The 19,077-nt window shown below is 41.1% G+C and overlaps 1 protein-coding gene across 1 annotated transcript in view; it reads right to left on the bottom strand.

Moving 5' to 3' along the window:
- LOC139744405 (large proline-rich protein BAG6-like) overlaps window positions 1-19,077 on the bottom strand; it is a 69,476-nt gene that overhangs the window by 25,683 nt on the left and 24,716 nt on the right. Inside the window, exons 19-24 of the mRNA XM_071654848.1 lie at window positions 18,766-18,865; window positions 15,212-15,336; window positions 14,098-14,260; window positions 13,421-13,584; window positions 12,389-12,613; window positions 11,565-11,672 (exon numbers count right to left, since the gene is read on the bottom strand). Coding sequence (XP_071510949.1) covers window positions 11,565-11,672; window positions 12,389-12,613; window positions 13,421-13,584; window positions 14,098-14,260; window positions 15,212-15,336; window positions 18,766-18,865 — 885 coding nt within the window. The remainder of the gene's footprint in view (window positions 1-11,564; window positions 11,673-12,388; window positions 12,614-13,420; window positions 13,585-14,097; window positions 14,261-15,211; window positions 15,337-18,765; window positions 18,866-19,077) is intronic.

Raw genomic sequence — 19,077 nt, 5'->3', positions numbered from 1 at the left:
GTGAAACAAAGAGATCCTAATAAAGTTGTGGCCTGTCGCCTTTTATTATTATCACTTTTTTGGATATCTCAGCCATTTCAAAACTAATTTTCATCAAATAAACGTTGAATCATTCTCAAAATTACATGCTCTTTCATATTCCATTAGAGTTTTCTCAATATCTCACGTAGAAATGTTCAAAACATGAATCTCTTACCTCAACCAGTACTGTACAGTCCCTTTAAACAGCATCGACAGAAATTCAGCTATTTTATAAGGGAGAGAGAGTGACAGAATGTCAGGCAAGCTATAGGACCTTCATGGAACAAGAGTTTACTGGGATAAGTACATAGGGCCTATTAGTAGCTATGCATCGCAGTTTGCCACATGTTGTGGAGGATGCTACGCAGCGTGGGGCGATCGATCCTCACATCGCACACACAACTCTCACCGACTGAACTTTCCAATTACTGGGACTGTGGAGCTAAGATATTGGCCCCCTGGGTGGGTTCGGTCGCCTCCTGTACACCAGTACACATTCCCCTCTAGACGATTACATCAGCCTCCTGAAGCTATACGATGCTAGCAAAAGTATGAACTGTGGTTCCCAAAAAGTGGGACACCAAAGCCATGAAAACATCGAGCCTAGCTTGACTTCCCATCACAGGTCCATCCAGCACTGCCGATTTAAAGGGATGGTACAGTTTGGATCAAGATGGGGATTCAGATTTTAACTTTGCGAGACAATTAGAAATATGGAATATCAAAGAGCATGCAATTCCAATAGGACTTCAACATTTATTTGATGAAAATTGATTTTGAAATGGCTGAGATAACAAAAAAACGAATAAAACAAAGTGGTCCCATTAAAAGGTGGGTCGAACCGTCAATTAAAACCTCTTAATAGTTTTTGGATACAGTGAAATATGATATTTTAGCGGCATGAAATTTTTGAGAATTGCAGCAACGGCCTTATTCACAGCATGAAATTTTCGCGAAGTGCCTCTGGAATTCAATGCACATAGTGTAGACAGGAGCCTTCACATGCATTTTAATTTCACACATCTTTGCTCTCGAAAAATTCGTGAAAGTAAAATGCACATGGACATTCGTTTTACAGTATCTCAGTCATTTCAAAACCAATTTTCATCAAATAAACTTGGAATTCCTCTTTCCATAGAACTGTATGATCTTTCATATTTCATAAGAGGTTTCTCATTATTTCACACAACCCGAAGCCCCATCTCAACCAAAACTATAACACCCCTTTAAAATGTGATTTTCTCTAGGCTCTGCCACAAGGCGATACCAAAAATACTGAAATTAAGTAAGAAAAAAAAATTCATGAGAAAATGAGATATGGCAGCCAGATATGAACCCAATACATTGTATGTTGAGTGAATTTCTGTGAAAACCTCATCCCTCGCGGGCGGGTCGGATATAGACGGTGTAGTTTCTCTTCAAATGAGTGGAGGCTTTATTTGTCCTGGCATAGATTCACACACCATTTGCGGAGGCACGGGAAGAAAAAATTCGTCTTTCAGCCAAGTTTTCTGCAAGCTCCTTGATATATGAGCTATTAATAGAATGGACATCATTACTATTCTAATACATGAAATTTTGTATTAAAAAAAACAAACGAACAAACAATATGTACAACAAGTGGCTGCCCAAGAATGACGAACATTTAGTCTTCATTCAGGCCTGGCTGTATGCCATTATTTATTTCAATTTACAGTTTCATTGGAGGGGATTGTCAGAGAGAACTAAAAGTCTACTTGTGAGTCTCTATCAATTCCCTCTGGATAGCATATTGTGAATCATATAATGGGAATAGTCTTTACTCAAGTCCGGTTGCAATAAGGTGAGATACTTCTATCAATAGGTACACATCAGGGGAAATAGCCTTCACTCAAGCCTGGTAAGCTCATTTTCTTTTATGCAGGTTAGGGACCTCGCTGCCACAGGTGTGAGCACCGAATCTCTTTCACCTTCAAGAGCATTTTTTATGACACCTTCAGGAGTAATGGGGGCAATGCACTGTCTTTGATGGCAGGTCAAATCTTTCAGTTGGCTTGAAGCAACCAACAGCTGCAGATCAGAGGTGCTAAACTTTGGTTCTCACCAGGATTTTATCAGCAGCAGTAGGCATTCCTGGCTGTACATACCTTCCTCGACCACCCTACTGTTTGAGAGTCAACCAACACTACCACCATCCATGCTTTCATATCACATTTGACACTATCACCACCTTTTATACTACCGAAAATGATCACAGTACTGTAAAACGAGGAATGTTTGCATGCATTTTAATTTCATGAGTTTCGCAAGTGCCAAGACTCGCGAAATTAAAACGCACGCGAAATTTCTTGTCTACAATATATGCATTGAACGCCAGTGTCAATTCGCGAAAAAAAAGGCCATCGGCTCCAATTCGTGAAAATTTCGTGCGGCGAATACATCATGTTTTATAGTATTAGTAATAATAATAACAATGATAAGACAAAAAACATAATCAATTTGGATTAGAACAATAAAAAACTTAAATAAACAGAAAACAAATGTTTGTGACAACTCTAGAAGGGAATGAGTAAAATCTAAACAATGTACAAAAAAAATTTGAAATTCTCTCAATTTGAGCAGAGACATGTTGATTATTACTATCACTTTGCTAGGGCTAGTGAAGAGCTTTATCATAATTGCTACAGATTAACACAAGATCACAGGGAGAAACAGCAAGTTCATTCCAGATGTGTTAGTTCTACAGGTTCTCTTTTGGTAATGGTAGCAGAGCTAGAATATGTGTGTGTGTGTGTGTGTGATTCTATTTGTGTGGGTACTTACATCATCAACGAGTGCTTATGAGGAAAACATAAAATCATATTTTCCTCGTATAAAGATGTGGAAATAGAGGGGGGGGGGGTGGGGATCAGCCTCAATGAAATACTGTTGAACCTGAGGCATGTACATTGCACCACTACATAAGTGCCTACAAAACATTTTTATCACATTTTGTTACAAGTAATGCTATTGTCACTTACACACTTTTGTCTTTCAAATTGCTTTTATTGCAACTGATAAACAATTACTTAAATTACATTTGTCTTTGGGAGTAAACTGTAATTGTGGCTCATCCAGCATACATGTACCATTAATCTCTGTGCTCGTTTTAATGTCTTCATTCATTCATTCATACATTCATTCATTCATTCATTCATTCATTCATTCATTCATTCATTCATTCATTCATTCATTCATTCATTCATTCATTCATTCATTCATTCATTCATTCATTCATTCATTCATTCATTCATTCATTCATTCATTCATTCATTCATTCATTCATTCATTCATTCATTCATTCATTCATTCATTCATCATACACCTATGTCAGATTTTAACTCAGGCTACATGTACCAATCTGTTTGCCTGACTCACTCTGTTTAATCAAAAGTCACTTTGATTAAGCTCAAAGTTACCATGCACTTTTTGGTCACGTGATCCATGGCCTCGATTCACTTTGTTCGTTTGTTTTGGGTATGTTTTGTTTTTTTCTCTCTCAGACTCGTTAAGATGACAACTTTCTCTGTTAGTCTTTCTCTTTGCCACATATTGGAAAACAGTTGAATTTGCACTCTTCGTTTCCGTTTGAGCCCCGGCTGAACAAGCAAATCCGCCTTGAAGTAACGTCCCTCACCTCATTCTCTATCATGCCTAACCCAAACCCTAAACAGAGACCCACTCCCCGTATCGCAACCTCCCCCCCCCCCCCCCACACACACACAGAAAAGCTCACCACTTTATATTTCGCATACACTGTACACCCACAATGTTATTTGTTAATAGTATTGCTACCTTTGTATCACAATGCTAATTGATCACAATTATTTTGATTTCGTTGAAGGCATCCTTGTACATTACCTGTCTAGACTGTCTGCTGTAGGAAGCTTATGGGAAAATATAGTTCCCATATGCCTGCAGAACAGTCAATTATTGCTCTAAAATGTACACTCATACATAAGAAATTTGTGAAAGAATGCCATGATATCACAATTTCATTTCATTTGTACAGAGGGAGACAAAATTGAAGAAAAATTAAACCCCATATCTCTACCCCTCTGCTTAATTAATAATTTCTTGCTTTCCAACACAATTTCAGTTGGGTATGATGAAAATGTGAAATATTAACCAAAAAGGTCTGCCGGAAGAACTATATTATAGGCCTACAGTCTCAGAGCATATTGTTACTACCGGTACATAATTTCTTTTTATGATCAATCGTGGATAACGGACAAATTGGGCCACCACAGCAGTATCTATCTGTCTTCCATGCTACAGTGAATCACATGCAGCTTGTTGGAAAATACGATTGATAGGGTATGATCGATCATCACGTAACGTTTACGTAGCCACTACTGAGTGGGGAGGGTGCTTCAGGAATAAAAGTTATATGTTTGCGACCATTTATTTCACACTTTTGATCTCTAATACTAAAAAATAAAAAACGACTCATAATTCTGGCAAATCACATCAGCCAGACGAGTTTCTTGTTAAACTAGTACCCTCTCGATGTATTGTAAGCAAATTGAAAATGGTGGAAGTATGTTTTGGTCTTAAACAAGATGAAACTGACTGCATGACACCAAAACTACAGGTGCTAGTGTAAGAGCCGAGAATGCCTCCCCATCCCCCCCCCCTCGATTCTATGGCAGACTTTAGCAAACATATCAGACACAGTCTACTTATGATTTTGTGTCAATGCCACAGTGATATTAGCCTTTTGTCAAGGCCCTCTTGCTGTATGGTGAAGAGAGTCCAGCTGAGTGAGGTAGCGCAAGGGCCTTTTGAGATCTGCTCGCTTCGCTCGCCCATTAAAGCGAGAGGGCCTTGACAAAAGGCTACAGTGATGTTTGTCTCTCCCTTTTCACCATCTAGCTTCCTGGGAAGCTTGGAGGGACGACGTGATAAAAGGAGAGGAGAGCTGGAGGAAGGCTAAGTTATATGATGCACTGGGGAGCCATGGAGGACTCCTCCACAGACCCTAGCTTTAAGGATGCTGTAAATCCAGTGTTCACCACAACAGGTGCTCTAACTGGATAACTAGTGACAGATGCGATCACTGCATCCCTAAGGTGTGCGGAAAACTGAAGAAAGTTGTTCCCCTAGTAACCTCTATCAAAGGCATCTTTGTTGTGTTGTTTTTTCCACTTTGTTCCAAGATTGACAGGGTGTTTAGACACACACAAAAAAATTATACTAGAACAGTATAGCTATACCAAAGTGGTATTATAGCTATACGATGAATTTATATATCTGAACGCTGACTAATGACATGACGTATGACGAAACGATGTATGACGAAACGACGCATAGCGGAACGATGGTCAGAGCATCGCTTCAAACTAGAACTCGATAACGAATCAGCATTCCATCATGTCCATTATGCGTCTGAGCATATGGCGACCATAGAATGGTGTAACTGGGCAGGGCTTAATGGGAGTGCGCATGAAAGGTGACCCCATAGCTGTCACTCATGACCATAACAGCATGCGCAGTGAGAAACTGCACATCTACACGACGTTCTCCAGAACGGCCGAGATTAGCGTCTGAATGGTCTGTCGGCTATACGATGATTCTTTATGCGTCGTTTCTTTATCAAGTTCGGGTATAAAGTGGCTTACGTCTGAACAGGGGGGGGGGGGGGGTAGCCACAGTATTCTCCTATGACAACATATGTCTGGTGTTTTGAATGAGTAGGCCTATGTCTAATTTTCATTTCACTGTAACTCTGGTTGTGGAGGTATTGCGGCAGAGTGGATAAAAGTGCTCACCTCTGAATGACCTGAGCATGGTATGGTCTGTGGGTTCAAGCCCATGCCAAGCCTGACATGTTTGACCTTCAGCAAGGCACTCTGCCCACATTGCTGCTCTCCACCCAGGAGTATAAATGGGTACCCAGTAGGATGAGAAAGTTCATGTTTGTTGATCCGCAAGTGCGTGCCTGTATAATGGCTGCAATTACGTACATGCAGGTCTGCCAACCTTCTCACATCTAAATCAGGGAGATTCCATACAGCAATCAGGGAGATATCTGTGTGTTACATCCATTTCAATGGGTGAGAATAATTCCCAAATCAGGAAGATTTTAATATTCTCTTATTCAGACATGAACAGATTTTGACATTTCAGGGAGACTCCTGCAGAATCAGGGAGACTTGGCAGCTCTGTACCCTATGTAGCTGGAATACTCCCCAGGGAGTGGACAGTGAGCACTGTCAGTGCTGGTTGGAAACAATGTAGGGCCTATCCAGTGACCGGGGCAATAATAGTCTCTTAAGTGCATTGAGAGACTTACATGTGACAAGTGTGAAATGTGCTACGTATACAAAAAACTAGCTGTTATTATCATTATGCATTGTTTCTCTGCCTGAGGGCTGTTTTCCATCCTCCATTCCTCTCCCCCTGTCCTGCATGTCTGTTATGTCGCCCATCTTTCCTGTTATTGTTCTGTTAGTCCCTGTCAATGTCATGTCCTTATGTACATCTCTGTCCTCATCTCCGTCTCCATCTCTGTCCCTGTCCCTCGCTCTGTTCCTGTAGGCCTATCTTCATCTCTCATAACTAATATTACATTAATGAATGTCATATTCACTGATGCCAAGGACACACTCCCAATAAGTTTTTTTGTTTGCTTGGGTTTTTTTTTTCTACATTTACAGATGTGTCCCCCAACGCGTTCAAAGCGATTGCATTGTTATGCTGACAGATGTTAGGGAATTGTTTGCTGGAAACAAATGTCACTGAACCATAACCTGAACTACATGATTAGGCGTATAGACTACAGAACTCCAGACATTCTGATGGAGGAATGGATCACAGTTTATACTGTGAATACATCACGCATTTTGCAAACTGGGACTTGAGAGACAAATTCGTCGTCGAGAACCATGATGATGGGGAATGATGATAGATGTAATTATGCCTTTTCAGAAGAAACTGAATGATTTTCCAGCTTGGAGACAACTTACAGTGCATTTGTGTCATATGAGGCAATATTTTCGCCAGTCGATGATTCAATTCAGTTCAATTCAATTCAATTCAATTCAATTCAATTCAATTCAATTACATGACTTACCAGTCGACTCACAAAATTCATGTAAATGAACACAAAATATACTGTGTATTCAGACTCGCAAAAAGGAAAAATGTTTGTACTCCCCCCCCCAAAAAAAAAAACCCCACAACAACAACCAAAACAAACAAACAGAGACAAAGGTGCTTTCTCAAAGACTGAACATTTCTTATATTTCTCACAATAGAACTTGATAGCATGACTGCATACAGCTGGGGGATAATCACAATTCCTCTTGTTGGGGTTGAGGACTTGAAGTAATACTTGAACACTTTTCCCTTTCTGAGGCAAATATATCCTCAAGTAACCACAGTCATTCCACACTTTAAAACAGAGAGAATCCAGCACACCACAGACCACCCCGTCTATGGTGGTTGTAAAGTCAATAAATCACTCACATGCACAGGTGCATTTCATATTTTGGATACACCGATAATGGAAACTCATGTTAACAAACCCAACCACAAAATATACCACATACACAGAAATCTCTGAAGGACAAATGTCTCTACTACTTATATTCCCTTTCAATCAAATCACATCCCCCATACCCCTGTCCCCCACCCCTCTGATACTCCCCTCCAATCTCCACGACCACTACCCCCCCCCCCCCCCAAGCAAAAATTATAATAGGTGTACTATGCTCAGCAAACCACACACGCAGATTGCAACAATGTCACTTGAAATCATCATACGTTGTCAATTGATCGTTTCTGTGAAATTGATTCCAGGAATGCGTGTATTCAACACATTTCGGTAATAATGTAAGATCTGACATGTGCCATTAACAGATGTTCCAGTAATTTCCGGTGTATTTCCTTAACAAGGCAAGTGCCATAATGTGTCTCGCCCATTTGAGTACAAGAAATTGTACGCGAATGGGATATAACAGATAAACAAAAAGAGATATAACAGATAAAAAGAGATATACACACACAAGACAAAAAAAAAGGTAACTTATGCGAACTTACTTTCCCATCACAATGTTACCTCAGAACTTCTCACAATGGATCACTTTGGTCTTTTTAACTCATTGAAGACTAGTCCCGAGTATGCTCGGGCAGGTGTCTATGGGAAATGCATGTTATAGCGAAATCAGCCCGTCCTCAACGGGTGAAGCCAGAGCATTACAAGAGAACATGCAACCCTTGCTTCATTTTCATCTTGTATCATGCAGCTCATTACAGTTCACTGCAAGTTGGATGAAGGGTCGACTGAGTTCAGTTACATCACCACTGATATTTTGAGAGGAATATCTCACATACAAAGTGCAAACCCGCTTCGCTTCCGAATGATTGTCAAATTTTAAACTGATAGAAGGCTGATATGAACAATAGATAACAGATTGGATGTACATTAATAGTCAGAATGGACCCAAATCGTAACAGAGATAAGCAATGCTGTTGTTTTATCGGTTTTTTTTTTAACATCATGCTTCAACATAGGAGTCTATGACTTAAACACAAACACGCACATACACACACACATACACATAAACATACACAAACATGCAAATACAAGCACAAAGACATACATGCACAAACTCAAACATCCTTTTGATGCTGCACTGTGGACTAAGATACAGTATATGACTACTTAAAAACAATATTTCCGTGGCATGAAATTTTCGCGAATTGGAGCTGACGGTCTTTTTCATGGCATGAAATTTTCCCAAGTTGCCTCTAACATTCAATGCATATAGTATAGATGAGAATTTTCGCGTGCATTTTAATTTTGGGAATCTTGACTCTCGCGAAATTAAAATGCACGCGAACATTCCTCATTTTACAGTTTTCACTCAAGATAACCTTGCTAGTGGAAGCATTTCACTCAGAGGGCGCTATCAGTATTACAGTATTATCACCCCATCATATAATACAAAGTTGTACACCTTGATCAAGGGGGATCATGTGAGGAGTAATACATTGTTTGAGAATGATGTATACACCAGGCAGACTTGAACCCCACGCCCCTGTTTAGGAATCAACAGACATATCCACTGGACACCACACTTCTCCATGCATACAAACTCTGTCACAAGAGGGTGAAAATTTTCTGCACAGTTTAAAAGGGCCCCTGAAATCCAAATGCATGTTGATTTGTGTTGATTTATGATACCCTCAACATCACTTTCGTAGTGAAAACGAATATCTAGAAACATTCCATGTATTTCTAACGATTTTTTTCTTCTATATTTCTTCAGATTACTTGGAACGCCCACAAAAAAATCCTTACAAACCAATATTCCTCAGATGACCTCATCTGTCAAACATTGCTAAAGCACTAAAATGTTTAACAAAAGACATTGGAATGCACCTTCCCATCGACTCAGCATAACTTGCATGTTCCCTCTCCATGTCTTTTGTTAGTCACATCAATATCACGGAAACATGCAATTTATGCTGAGTCGAGGGGAAGGTGCATTCCATTGTCTTTTGTTAAACATTTCAGTACTTTAGCAATGATTGACAGATGAGGTCATCTGAGGAATATTGGTTTAGAAGGATTTTTAGTGGGCATTCCCAAGTAATCTGAAGAAAAATAGAAGAAAAAATCATTAAAAATATATGGAATGTTTCTAGATATTCATTTCACCGCAAAAATAAATCAACACAAATCAACATGCATTTGGATTTCAGGGTCCTCTAACTACCGGTATCAACTTGGACCCCGTTTACAGTGAGCGAAAAGGCCGGGCTCGGCCGTGGCTGAGCAAAGCCTTCATTTCAGTGTAAACGCGCAAAAGGCCAAATGTGGGGCCAAAATTGGTCGCGCATTTGGCCACACTCTGGAGGTGGTCTCGGCCATGGCCGAGCCGCAGCCGAGCCCGGCCTTTTCTCAGTGTAAATGCAAACTGGGCCAAATGCGCGGCAAATTTTAGTCTGGCTTCCAGACCCTCTGCCCGTACTATTTCGCTATTCAGGATATTAACCCCCTCAACGTCGAAAACTAGTATAGTTTAAGGTGGTTTTGTCCTGCAAAGGATTCTTCCTTCGGCAAAAGCCTTTGCCGAACGGTGACTTCGTCGCCACGGAATCCAGTTGGCAAAGGGTCTGGAAACCAGACTATACCAAAGTGCGTTTGTTTACGAGCAGAGCGCCACTACGACAAAATATTGAAAGGTTTGAATTAAAAGCCCGGGCCGAGCCCCGCACTGTAAACGGACAGAATTGCGGGGCTCGGCCCTGCAATTGAGGCCGGGCTCCGCCGCGGCTTGCCCGCGGCTCGGCCCAGCCCCGCACTGTAAATGGGGTCATAGAGCATTCAATGGCAGAGCAACCCGTTGAAGACGAGTCCCAAGAATACTCAGGAAGGTGTCTATGGGAAATGCGTGTTGTAGCAAAATCAGTCCATCCTTAAAGGTACGACATAATCTCTATATATGCCTGCAGAAACTGTTGATTTTTGCTATAAAATGGACACGTATGCAAAAGATATGTGTGAAATAATGTTGTGATGACATGATTTCAGTTGGGTAATGATTAAATTGCAAAAAAAAATTAGCTATAAAGGTATGCTGACAATATCACATTAAGGGAACATATCTGCTCATGGTTGCTATGTAATATTTTATGATCGATTATCAATAATTCAAAAATCGGGCCATATATTCACTGATCTAAGTGCAGGTAACTTGTTGGGAAATACTGCTGCTAGGGCATGATCAATCATTACAAAACATGGAGGGCACTTGGGAATAAAAGCTGGGTACTGCAATCTTACATCATTTTACACTTTTGATTTCAAAATACTCCAAAAACAACTTTTTATTTTTGCAAATTGCCTCTGCCAAACTTTTTTTTTTGCTTTGTTTTGTTTTGTTTTGTTTTTGATAGACCCTTTTGATAATTTAATGTTGCAAGCAAATTCCATATGGTGGAAGATGAATTTTGAGCCCTTCTGAGAATTATGAATAATCAATTGAGGGTATCGCCAATACGTAGGTGCCGTGCGCAGAGCAGCGTTTTAGATGCATTATGGGATACCTCGTGGGACAAACTTGCCCCGGTTTTGGCTGCACATGCACTTACATCATGCTCTGTCTTTATAAAGAGGTATTTTTTGTTGAAGATTTCTTCGCTTTCCATCATGTGACCAGCACATTGAAGCCTTGCAGTAGTGAACCATGACTCTAGTGACCGCAAATCAGTAAAGCTTAGACACTTTCAACTCTTTTAAGCTGAATTATAGCCATGGAAAAAAGGGCTAACAATGGAACAGCAGACAAAGAACTCCATTGAATCGTATGGGAACTGCGACTCGCATGAGACAACCGGAAGCGAACAAGGGACCGAGGAATCCCACAATGCACCTGTGACAGAGCTCTTCAGCATGCGCAGGAGTTTTTTATGTCATTGGCGACAGCGAGAATTCCCATCTCCCCCCCCCCCCCCCCCCCCAAAAAAAAAGGAAATGGAAAAAAAGGATGTAACATACAAAGGACAGTTCTTACCTTGAGTCTCTTGGGAGGCATGCCAGTAAGGTAGGCATCGCTGAGGGCTCCCTGGGACGTCTGGTGTCTCTGGCGAGCGATGTCCTGGGTGATCACAGGAATCCAGTCCTACACCAGACAGGGTGACCAACGAATATCAATCCTCTACTTTGTTTAACCCTTTCTGCACCACCAACTCAAAAAAGCTTATGACTTTGTGCACAAGGATGCTGCCAACGGTAGTGAAAGGGTTAGTGAGGATTCAAATCAAGACACTATCGATTTGGAGTCATTTACCCCTGAGGGAACATCTTCATCATCAGTGTTGTCAATGGTCTGCAAGAGGGAGTTCTGCACTGATCACTAAGCCAACATTGCCCAGTACTTTTTGTATTCATTTCATTGTTTTACCTTCGTATCCACTCTCACATGCTTGCACAAATTATGCACATGCCCTTGCAATAAATTTGCATTCTTTGGATATCGAAAATAAATGAAATAGTAATGAAATGAAAACTGTCCGGTACCCACTACTTCACATCAGTCAAGGTGGACATTGTATGTAGACATCTTGTCCAAATGTCCAAATGTGTACACAATGGGCAGAAGTATACATGTATCTTTCAATTTCCTACTTTAGGGATGAGAGCTTTATCCACTGTACCATGACGTTTGTATCAACTCCCAGCTCTTTTGACATGGGCTCAGTATAATTGCAAAGTGCATAGTTGCTACTATGGTTCATATACCTTAGCAGAAAAATTCAAAGATATCACAGAAAACATTCAAAGATGGTAAAAAAGAATGCTTAAAAAATAAAGAAAAGGAAGCAAGAAAAAGCTCACTGGTTCTACAGCTCTCTGCCAGTCATCGGTATCCATGGCGATGGCCCCAGCGGGGCTCCCTCGCCTGGTGGCCAGTCTTGGCTCATCGCGGCCTGCAGGTTTGGCAGTAGCCCCGCGCATAGGGATTCCTGTTAGGATGGGCAGATCCTGTACGGCACGCCTGGACCCCACCGCCGGAGCTGGATCGGGTTCCTGGACGTCAACTGCATCTTCAAATACCATTGTCTATTGGCGTTTCAAAGAAAGGGGGGGAGATGATAAAAGGTTAAAGTTTTGGGGAAAAGCAGCAGACACCCATTAAAATTTTAATTCACAAGACATATTTCAATGGTTCAGCACCCCCAGAGTAGTTGTAAGGAGAATTATTAAAGAAGATATTGTAGTTGTAAAGTGGTGGCATCTTGCACGGTTCAGAATTTTCTAGCCTTGAAATCTACACTACAGGGATGTATATTTCCACTTGAATATGTGCCAAATAAATGGTTTCAAAAAACATGAGACCACAAATCTTCCTGTATATTACACAGCACTATTTTTTAAATTAATATATGGCTACTACTGATCACACTTAATAAAAAGATTTTAAAAAAGAAGAAGAAATGGAAATTCTGCCAGTGCTTGTGGCCACACAAGACCATAAGGTGGCAAAAACTGGCTTATTGAAAAAGCGCAAATTCCACTGAACCTGACATAACAAAACAATTACTGTCAATAATAATAATACATTTATATAGCGCATTTTCCATAAAGGTACATGTTCAAATGCGCTTTACCAGTGGACTATCAATGTTAATGGAACTGATAAGTATAGCACATCAGAACTGATCACCAGTCGCTCGTAAGTTGTTCGTAACTTTACGAACAGCTTTATGAAACACCCCCCAGGTGAGTTTTTAAAAGTTGAAGGTGATGAGAGATTGCTGGTTGCGGAGAGTTTTGGGTAGTTGATTCCACAGTTTAATGCGTCACTTAAAAAAAAAAACAAGTGAAAGAACATGAAAAACAACAAAATATCGACAATGCATGACCAACCTCATCACTACTTTCTGATTTCTGGTCCTCCTCCTCAACCTGTTTGGCTGCTGGTCCTTCACTCCCATTCACCTGGGGTCTAGCTACGGGTGGCTCCGTGGACCCAGCTGGGGATGAGGTTGCTGCTTTAGACTTGGCCTCCTCGGGCTTAGCTGGTTGAGGTTCTGCACGAGGTGAAAAGTGGGGACGATTCAATAACCTTTGGATTTGATCAAAATTTGTGTCACGGGAGGCAGAATTATCATGAGTTGTTGCTAAATATCAATTAAATCATGAAAAAAATTGCTAGAAATAAAAATGGTGTGAAATACACTGCATTTACACTGTTTTAGTGCATTTTAGACAGGTACAAATTGGGAGTTGCCATAACCGTAGTATCAGGCTAAGTGCATGGATTTAACTGCTTTTGTTTAACTGATTCAGAGTTATAAATTTTTTCTTTTTTTTCATGGAACATACCAGTAGGCATCTTTACGGAATATTACAGCATTATTATTGACATCTTTATCAGGTTTATCATTATAATCATTATTACCAACTATTATCACCACATCTGTTATGTAGATTGCTTATTGCTCTAACATCAAAGTCACTTCACACACAGCAGACAAACATGAATAAACATAGTTGCATGTACATCATGAATGAAGGCCCGCGTGAGCTACCGCTCAACTCACCACTGGTTGCCGTAGTAGCAGGCTGTGCGGTGCGTCTGACGATGTACGGCATCACGTCCTGCTCGGTCAGCGTCCGCGTGCTCATGAAGTTCTGGACGTTGGTCAAGATCATCGGCATCCCCAAGGCGGTGAGCTCGGGGCTGTCCTGCGATAGGTATGTTGTCTGCGGAAGTGCAGCAGACACAGTAGAAATGTTTCCCTCTTTGCCAAGTTTTTGCTCACAAACTAACACAAAAACACCACTTTACCCCAGCATGCTCACCTACGTCAGAGGCAAAAAGTCTACACCTCCCTTCATGCATCAAGTCATATTCATTGGTGCACAAAATCAAACCAAACTCTCAGTTTGGGGTGTGCAAAGAGTCAAACCTACATTTCATTGTCACTTTTTATTGCTCCTGGGGCCTGTTGCATAAAACTTTTTAACTAAGAAAAACTGTGGTAAGAAATGAAAACTCAGGTTAGAAGGATACTCCCACTGATTCTAGCACAGGGAAAAGCTCTCTTAAAAAGAATCTGAGTCTTCTCGGGATAAAAATCTCATGAAACAGGCCCCTGGTGGAGACAGACTGTGATGTGTTGGGGGGGGGGGGGGGGGAGGGGGCTTCCACAAACAAGAAGAGGTACAGATAGACAAGCCTAACCCATCCCTACCAACTTGTCAAAATGAAGAATAAGACATCTGGGGCCCGTTTCATAAAACTTGTCATCAGTGACAAATTGTCATAGATGTGACAAGCTACTGAAATCCTTGCATCTGATTGGCTGAGAGCAAATTTGTCATAGAAATGTGGCAGTTGTCACTGATGACAAGTTTTATGAAACGGGCCCCTGGTTTAACTGTTCCACCTGATGAAAGAAGAGACCATTCTTCATATATCCAATCACAAACACAAACACAAACAAACCAACAAAAGCTTTGGGACTTTTGCAAATAAAGTTACGAATGCATGGTGCACTGGCATTGTAATGGCCACCTGCTTTCATGTCATGGACCCAACATCTCTACCAACTTTTTCACATGATCTGTTGCTTCCAGAAGATGATGCCATCACCCCAGGCCAGCTGGATCTCAGGGTCAACTATTCGTTGAAAGACCCTTCTCTCCACTCACCATTCTCTGCTGGAAGTAGTTTATTGCTGCCTGTTCACTGCCCCTAATGTAGACCAGAGCCGCCGCCATACGCTGCGTGGAGGTGCTTACGATTTGCCTGACCTCGTTGGGATAGTCCACCATGGCTGCAGGACAAGAACACAGAGATATGATTTGCAACATTATTTTTTTGACTGGTCTCAGTTTCAAGTTCCCTTTTTGTTTTTTCCTCTTTTTTTTGGTGGGGGGGGGGGGAAGGGGAGAGGAAGAGGAATAATTTCTTTTGTCTATAATGAGAATCAACTCCTCCCAATAATCTCCACAGGGACTCAAGGTCAATCTAAGTTGTATAGTGCTCACCCATTAATCAGGAACCGCTTTAGCAGGAACCCCGCTTATGTGCAACAAAACTTGATGCAACAAAATTTTCATGTGTTATTTCCACCGCTTTATTGGAACCATGAACCACTTTATCGGGACAAATCTGGCAGAAACACTTCCATTGTCCGTGATAATGAGTAAATCCTTGGGGAAAAAAAGCAGGGACTTAATTTCCTTACCAGAAGGATTATTTCCTCACTAGTTCTCGATAGATTATGCCGACTGCGCAGAAGAGGTGGTCTTATTGAGCGTTATCTTATCGAGCGTCGTCAGCTTCTACTCGCGCACTTACACTGTAATAGAGTCCACTGATCTCACCAGCCAGCCAGCTACACATGTAGCAGAGAGACCGAGCTCTCTTCCCGCTTAGCCCTCCTGCATACTGCATTATGCTCTCACCAACTCACGTGTGACTGTGTGTGTGTGCCAACACATGTAGAGCACTGTGTGAAACTTCAGCTTTGAGATCACACACACAGTCTAGTCGTCCACTGTATGCAGGTCTGCTTCTAATCGCCCCTTTCCCAGGGCCCCATCCTTGCAATCTACAAGCGCCCGTACGCAAATTCCTTTCTACCACTGCACTAGCCTGGCCAGGTGGCTGGCATGCTTGTTGGGTGTCAGACTGTCACTTTCCATCTCTCTACTATCGTTTTTTTTTTTCTTATTCTTCACCTTACATGACACACCTGCATGGCAGCCAGCAAGTGGTTTGTTGTTTAATCATTACTTCTTTTTTTTTCTCTGTCATTCATGCCAGGCGAGGGATATCAAAAGAAGGAAGCTTGCTCAGGCCAAGTTGTCTCTTGCACCATGCCATCAAATTGTCATTACGATCACTAATCATTTTTTTTTTAAAGTCCCAAAGTCGGCTTACGTCTTATACACGGGTACATCTAAACACGGAACTTAACAGTATGTATTTTCAACTCTAAAAGAGGGTTATTTTGTAGATGAAATGAATGGAGGTTCGTTCCGATAATGCATTTGCCAAAATTGTGAGACTGCCGTGCCATGTCCTTTCTTGTCGCCGTTTTGGGTCTGCGTGTCGTAGCGTGCTGGTATTTGACGCTGTGGTTATCATCGGGTTTGACAACTGTGCATGATTTAATGTAATGCCCACATACTTGGCTTCATGTTGTGTGGTTTGCACGGGCCAATACCGACCATCGCTTAAGCGGGAGCATCGCTGAAACGGGAGAAAAACGTGTCTCCCGACCCCTCCCGATTAAGCGGTGAGCACTGTACTGATACCTTAATAACTTTTGTGTCGGTCGGGAACTTTTCACTGAACGATGAATTTACTTCAGCATACTGTAAAAGTGGACATTTTCCATGGTGGAAATTTTCACGAAACATAAAACTAGCGCAAAAATAAAAGTGCGAAGTCTATGCTTCTAACTAGTATATGCAATATATATATATTTTTTTTATATTCTTGATTTAAAGTCAGGCATGCTGTCAGGATACATGTGTAGGGCTCGGGTTCACTTAGCTCTCTAGCACTCATCACACCAAAAGCAGACTAGGGCAGCATACACGTGTTACCTGGAAGGAGTTCCCTGGCTAACTAACTTGTAGCCAGTTTATTCTTCACATAGTTTGGCATGGGTTTACATGTAAATCTGGGTTGTAACATAAATATTCATATACAAAATCAACATTTGAAGGGATTTATTTTGAACTATTTATTATCAGTGTATCCCCCCTTCTGTTATAACAGGTACCACCCCTCTACACACCAATACATCAACCCACACGACATACATATTCACATCCACATGCATCCACGCACCCTACCTATCACAGACACACCACATATCACATGACATTTTCCCGCTCTTTCACTTCTCACCCATTGGTCCCTGTAATACTGAAAACATGCCCAAATCACCCAAGCCTACACATCAGTTACATATGTGACCGTGCACCTCAAAACGAACATAAAGTCGCACACACTGATTTTGCATGAGGACTGAAAATAAGTGAAATGGGTCAACCTAGCCGAACTTGACTTTGTCATATTTTCTGAAAGAGCGGGTCTTCTTTTACATTATGCTCAAATTTGGTATCATAAAACGGGCAGGAAAGTGTGTTTTTTAGCAGTTTATCTCGAACATTTTTGGTAGAATAGTGTGATTAGGTGTGTCTTTAGAATCCCTTTTTCATTTCTGGAAAACCTTGTCCACACTCTTCACTTTCAACTCTAATAACTTTTGAAAGGATAGAGCTACTGCTTTGAAAGATGGCATTAATTATGGACAGAATGTGTTAATGAGGCATGATTAATTTCAGTTTAATCTGATAATCCCTTCATTGTTGTTACTCTGGTGGTTTACTTCCTGTTTTTTGTCCCATTCATCACACAGCCAGCACGGTTTGGTAAAGATTAAGCGCTTGAATAGACACTGTACTTCAGAGCCTCTTTTCTCAGTTCACACTTTTCCTGAGTTTGTGCTTTCTTTCCAATATTTAGATAGGTTAGGAGAGTCCATTTGATTTGAGTTATACATCATTTTAAAGCTTAAAGTCTGCTCTTTCAGAATATGGTCTTAACTAAAAATTCATGTCTGGCGACTTTTTGTTTGTTTTGAGGTGCAGGGTCACACATTATGAATATTTAGTTTTAACCCTTGTTTCCTTATTTGCATGTTTTGTTATGTTGATTTTGTATATGAATATTTATGTTACAACCCAGATTTACATGTAAACCCATGCCAAATTATGTGAAAAATAAACTGGCTACAAGTTAGTTAGCCAGGGGACTCCTTCCAGGTAACACGTGTGTGCTGCCCTAGTCTGCTTTTGGTGTGATGAGTGCTAGAGAGCTAAGCGAACCCGAGCCCTACAACTGGTGGCAGCGGTGTGTTTTTCTAGCCCTCTTTTCCCCAGAAAAGCAGGCAGCGCGGACCAGCAGCCACTGATAGCCAAATTTCACGCTGTATTTTCACCCTTCTTCGATATTTTTGAAGTGATTTTGAAGTATATCTGATGTGATTTGTAGTTTTCTACACGTTTGCTGGTCCTGTAGTGTGTGTGAATTTGTCTTTGTATGACGGACCCGTAATATTTGTGGCTCTTCAGAAATGACATGCTAGAGCGAATACAGCTTAGAATACAAAAGAGACAGAGACAGAGATCAAGACAGACGGAAAGATAGACAGACAGACAGACAGACAGACAGAGATACATACTGTTATCCAGAGCTGCTGAGATGAAATTCCTCCCCATCTCAGAGATGATCCCCACAAACGTTGCTACGACATCCACGTCTCGCTCGGTGGGCGTGCCCCTCTGGAAAACAGAAGTGTCATCGCACCATCGGTTTTATCAAAAAAAATCCCAGCAAACATGTGGCGAACGAAATACAATGTATAATAAAAGCTTTTAGTTTTGTGTCCAGATATTTTCGCAAGCAAGGAGGTCACAGACATTTTCGCATTATGATGTTGTTTTTTCCCCTCTAAACGAATCATGGTTATCGTGGACAATCATGCAGAGGTACA

The sequence above is a fragment of the Diadema antillarum genome, unplaced genomic scaffold (genome assembly GCF_040938485.1).
Source record: "Diadema antillarum isolate AM-2024a unplaced genomic scaffold, OU_Dant_1.0 scf00000035, whole genome shotgun sequence".
Classification (NCBI taxonomy): domain Eukaryota; kingdom Metazoa; phylum Echinodermata; class Echinoidea; order Diadematoida; family Diadematidae; genus Diadema; species Diadema antillarum.
The sequence above is the reverse complement of the archived record's forward strand: the minus strand, read 5'-3'. Positions and strand labels throughout refer to the sequence as shown.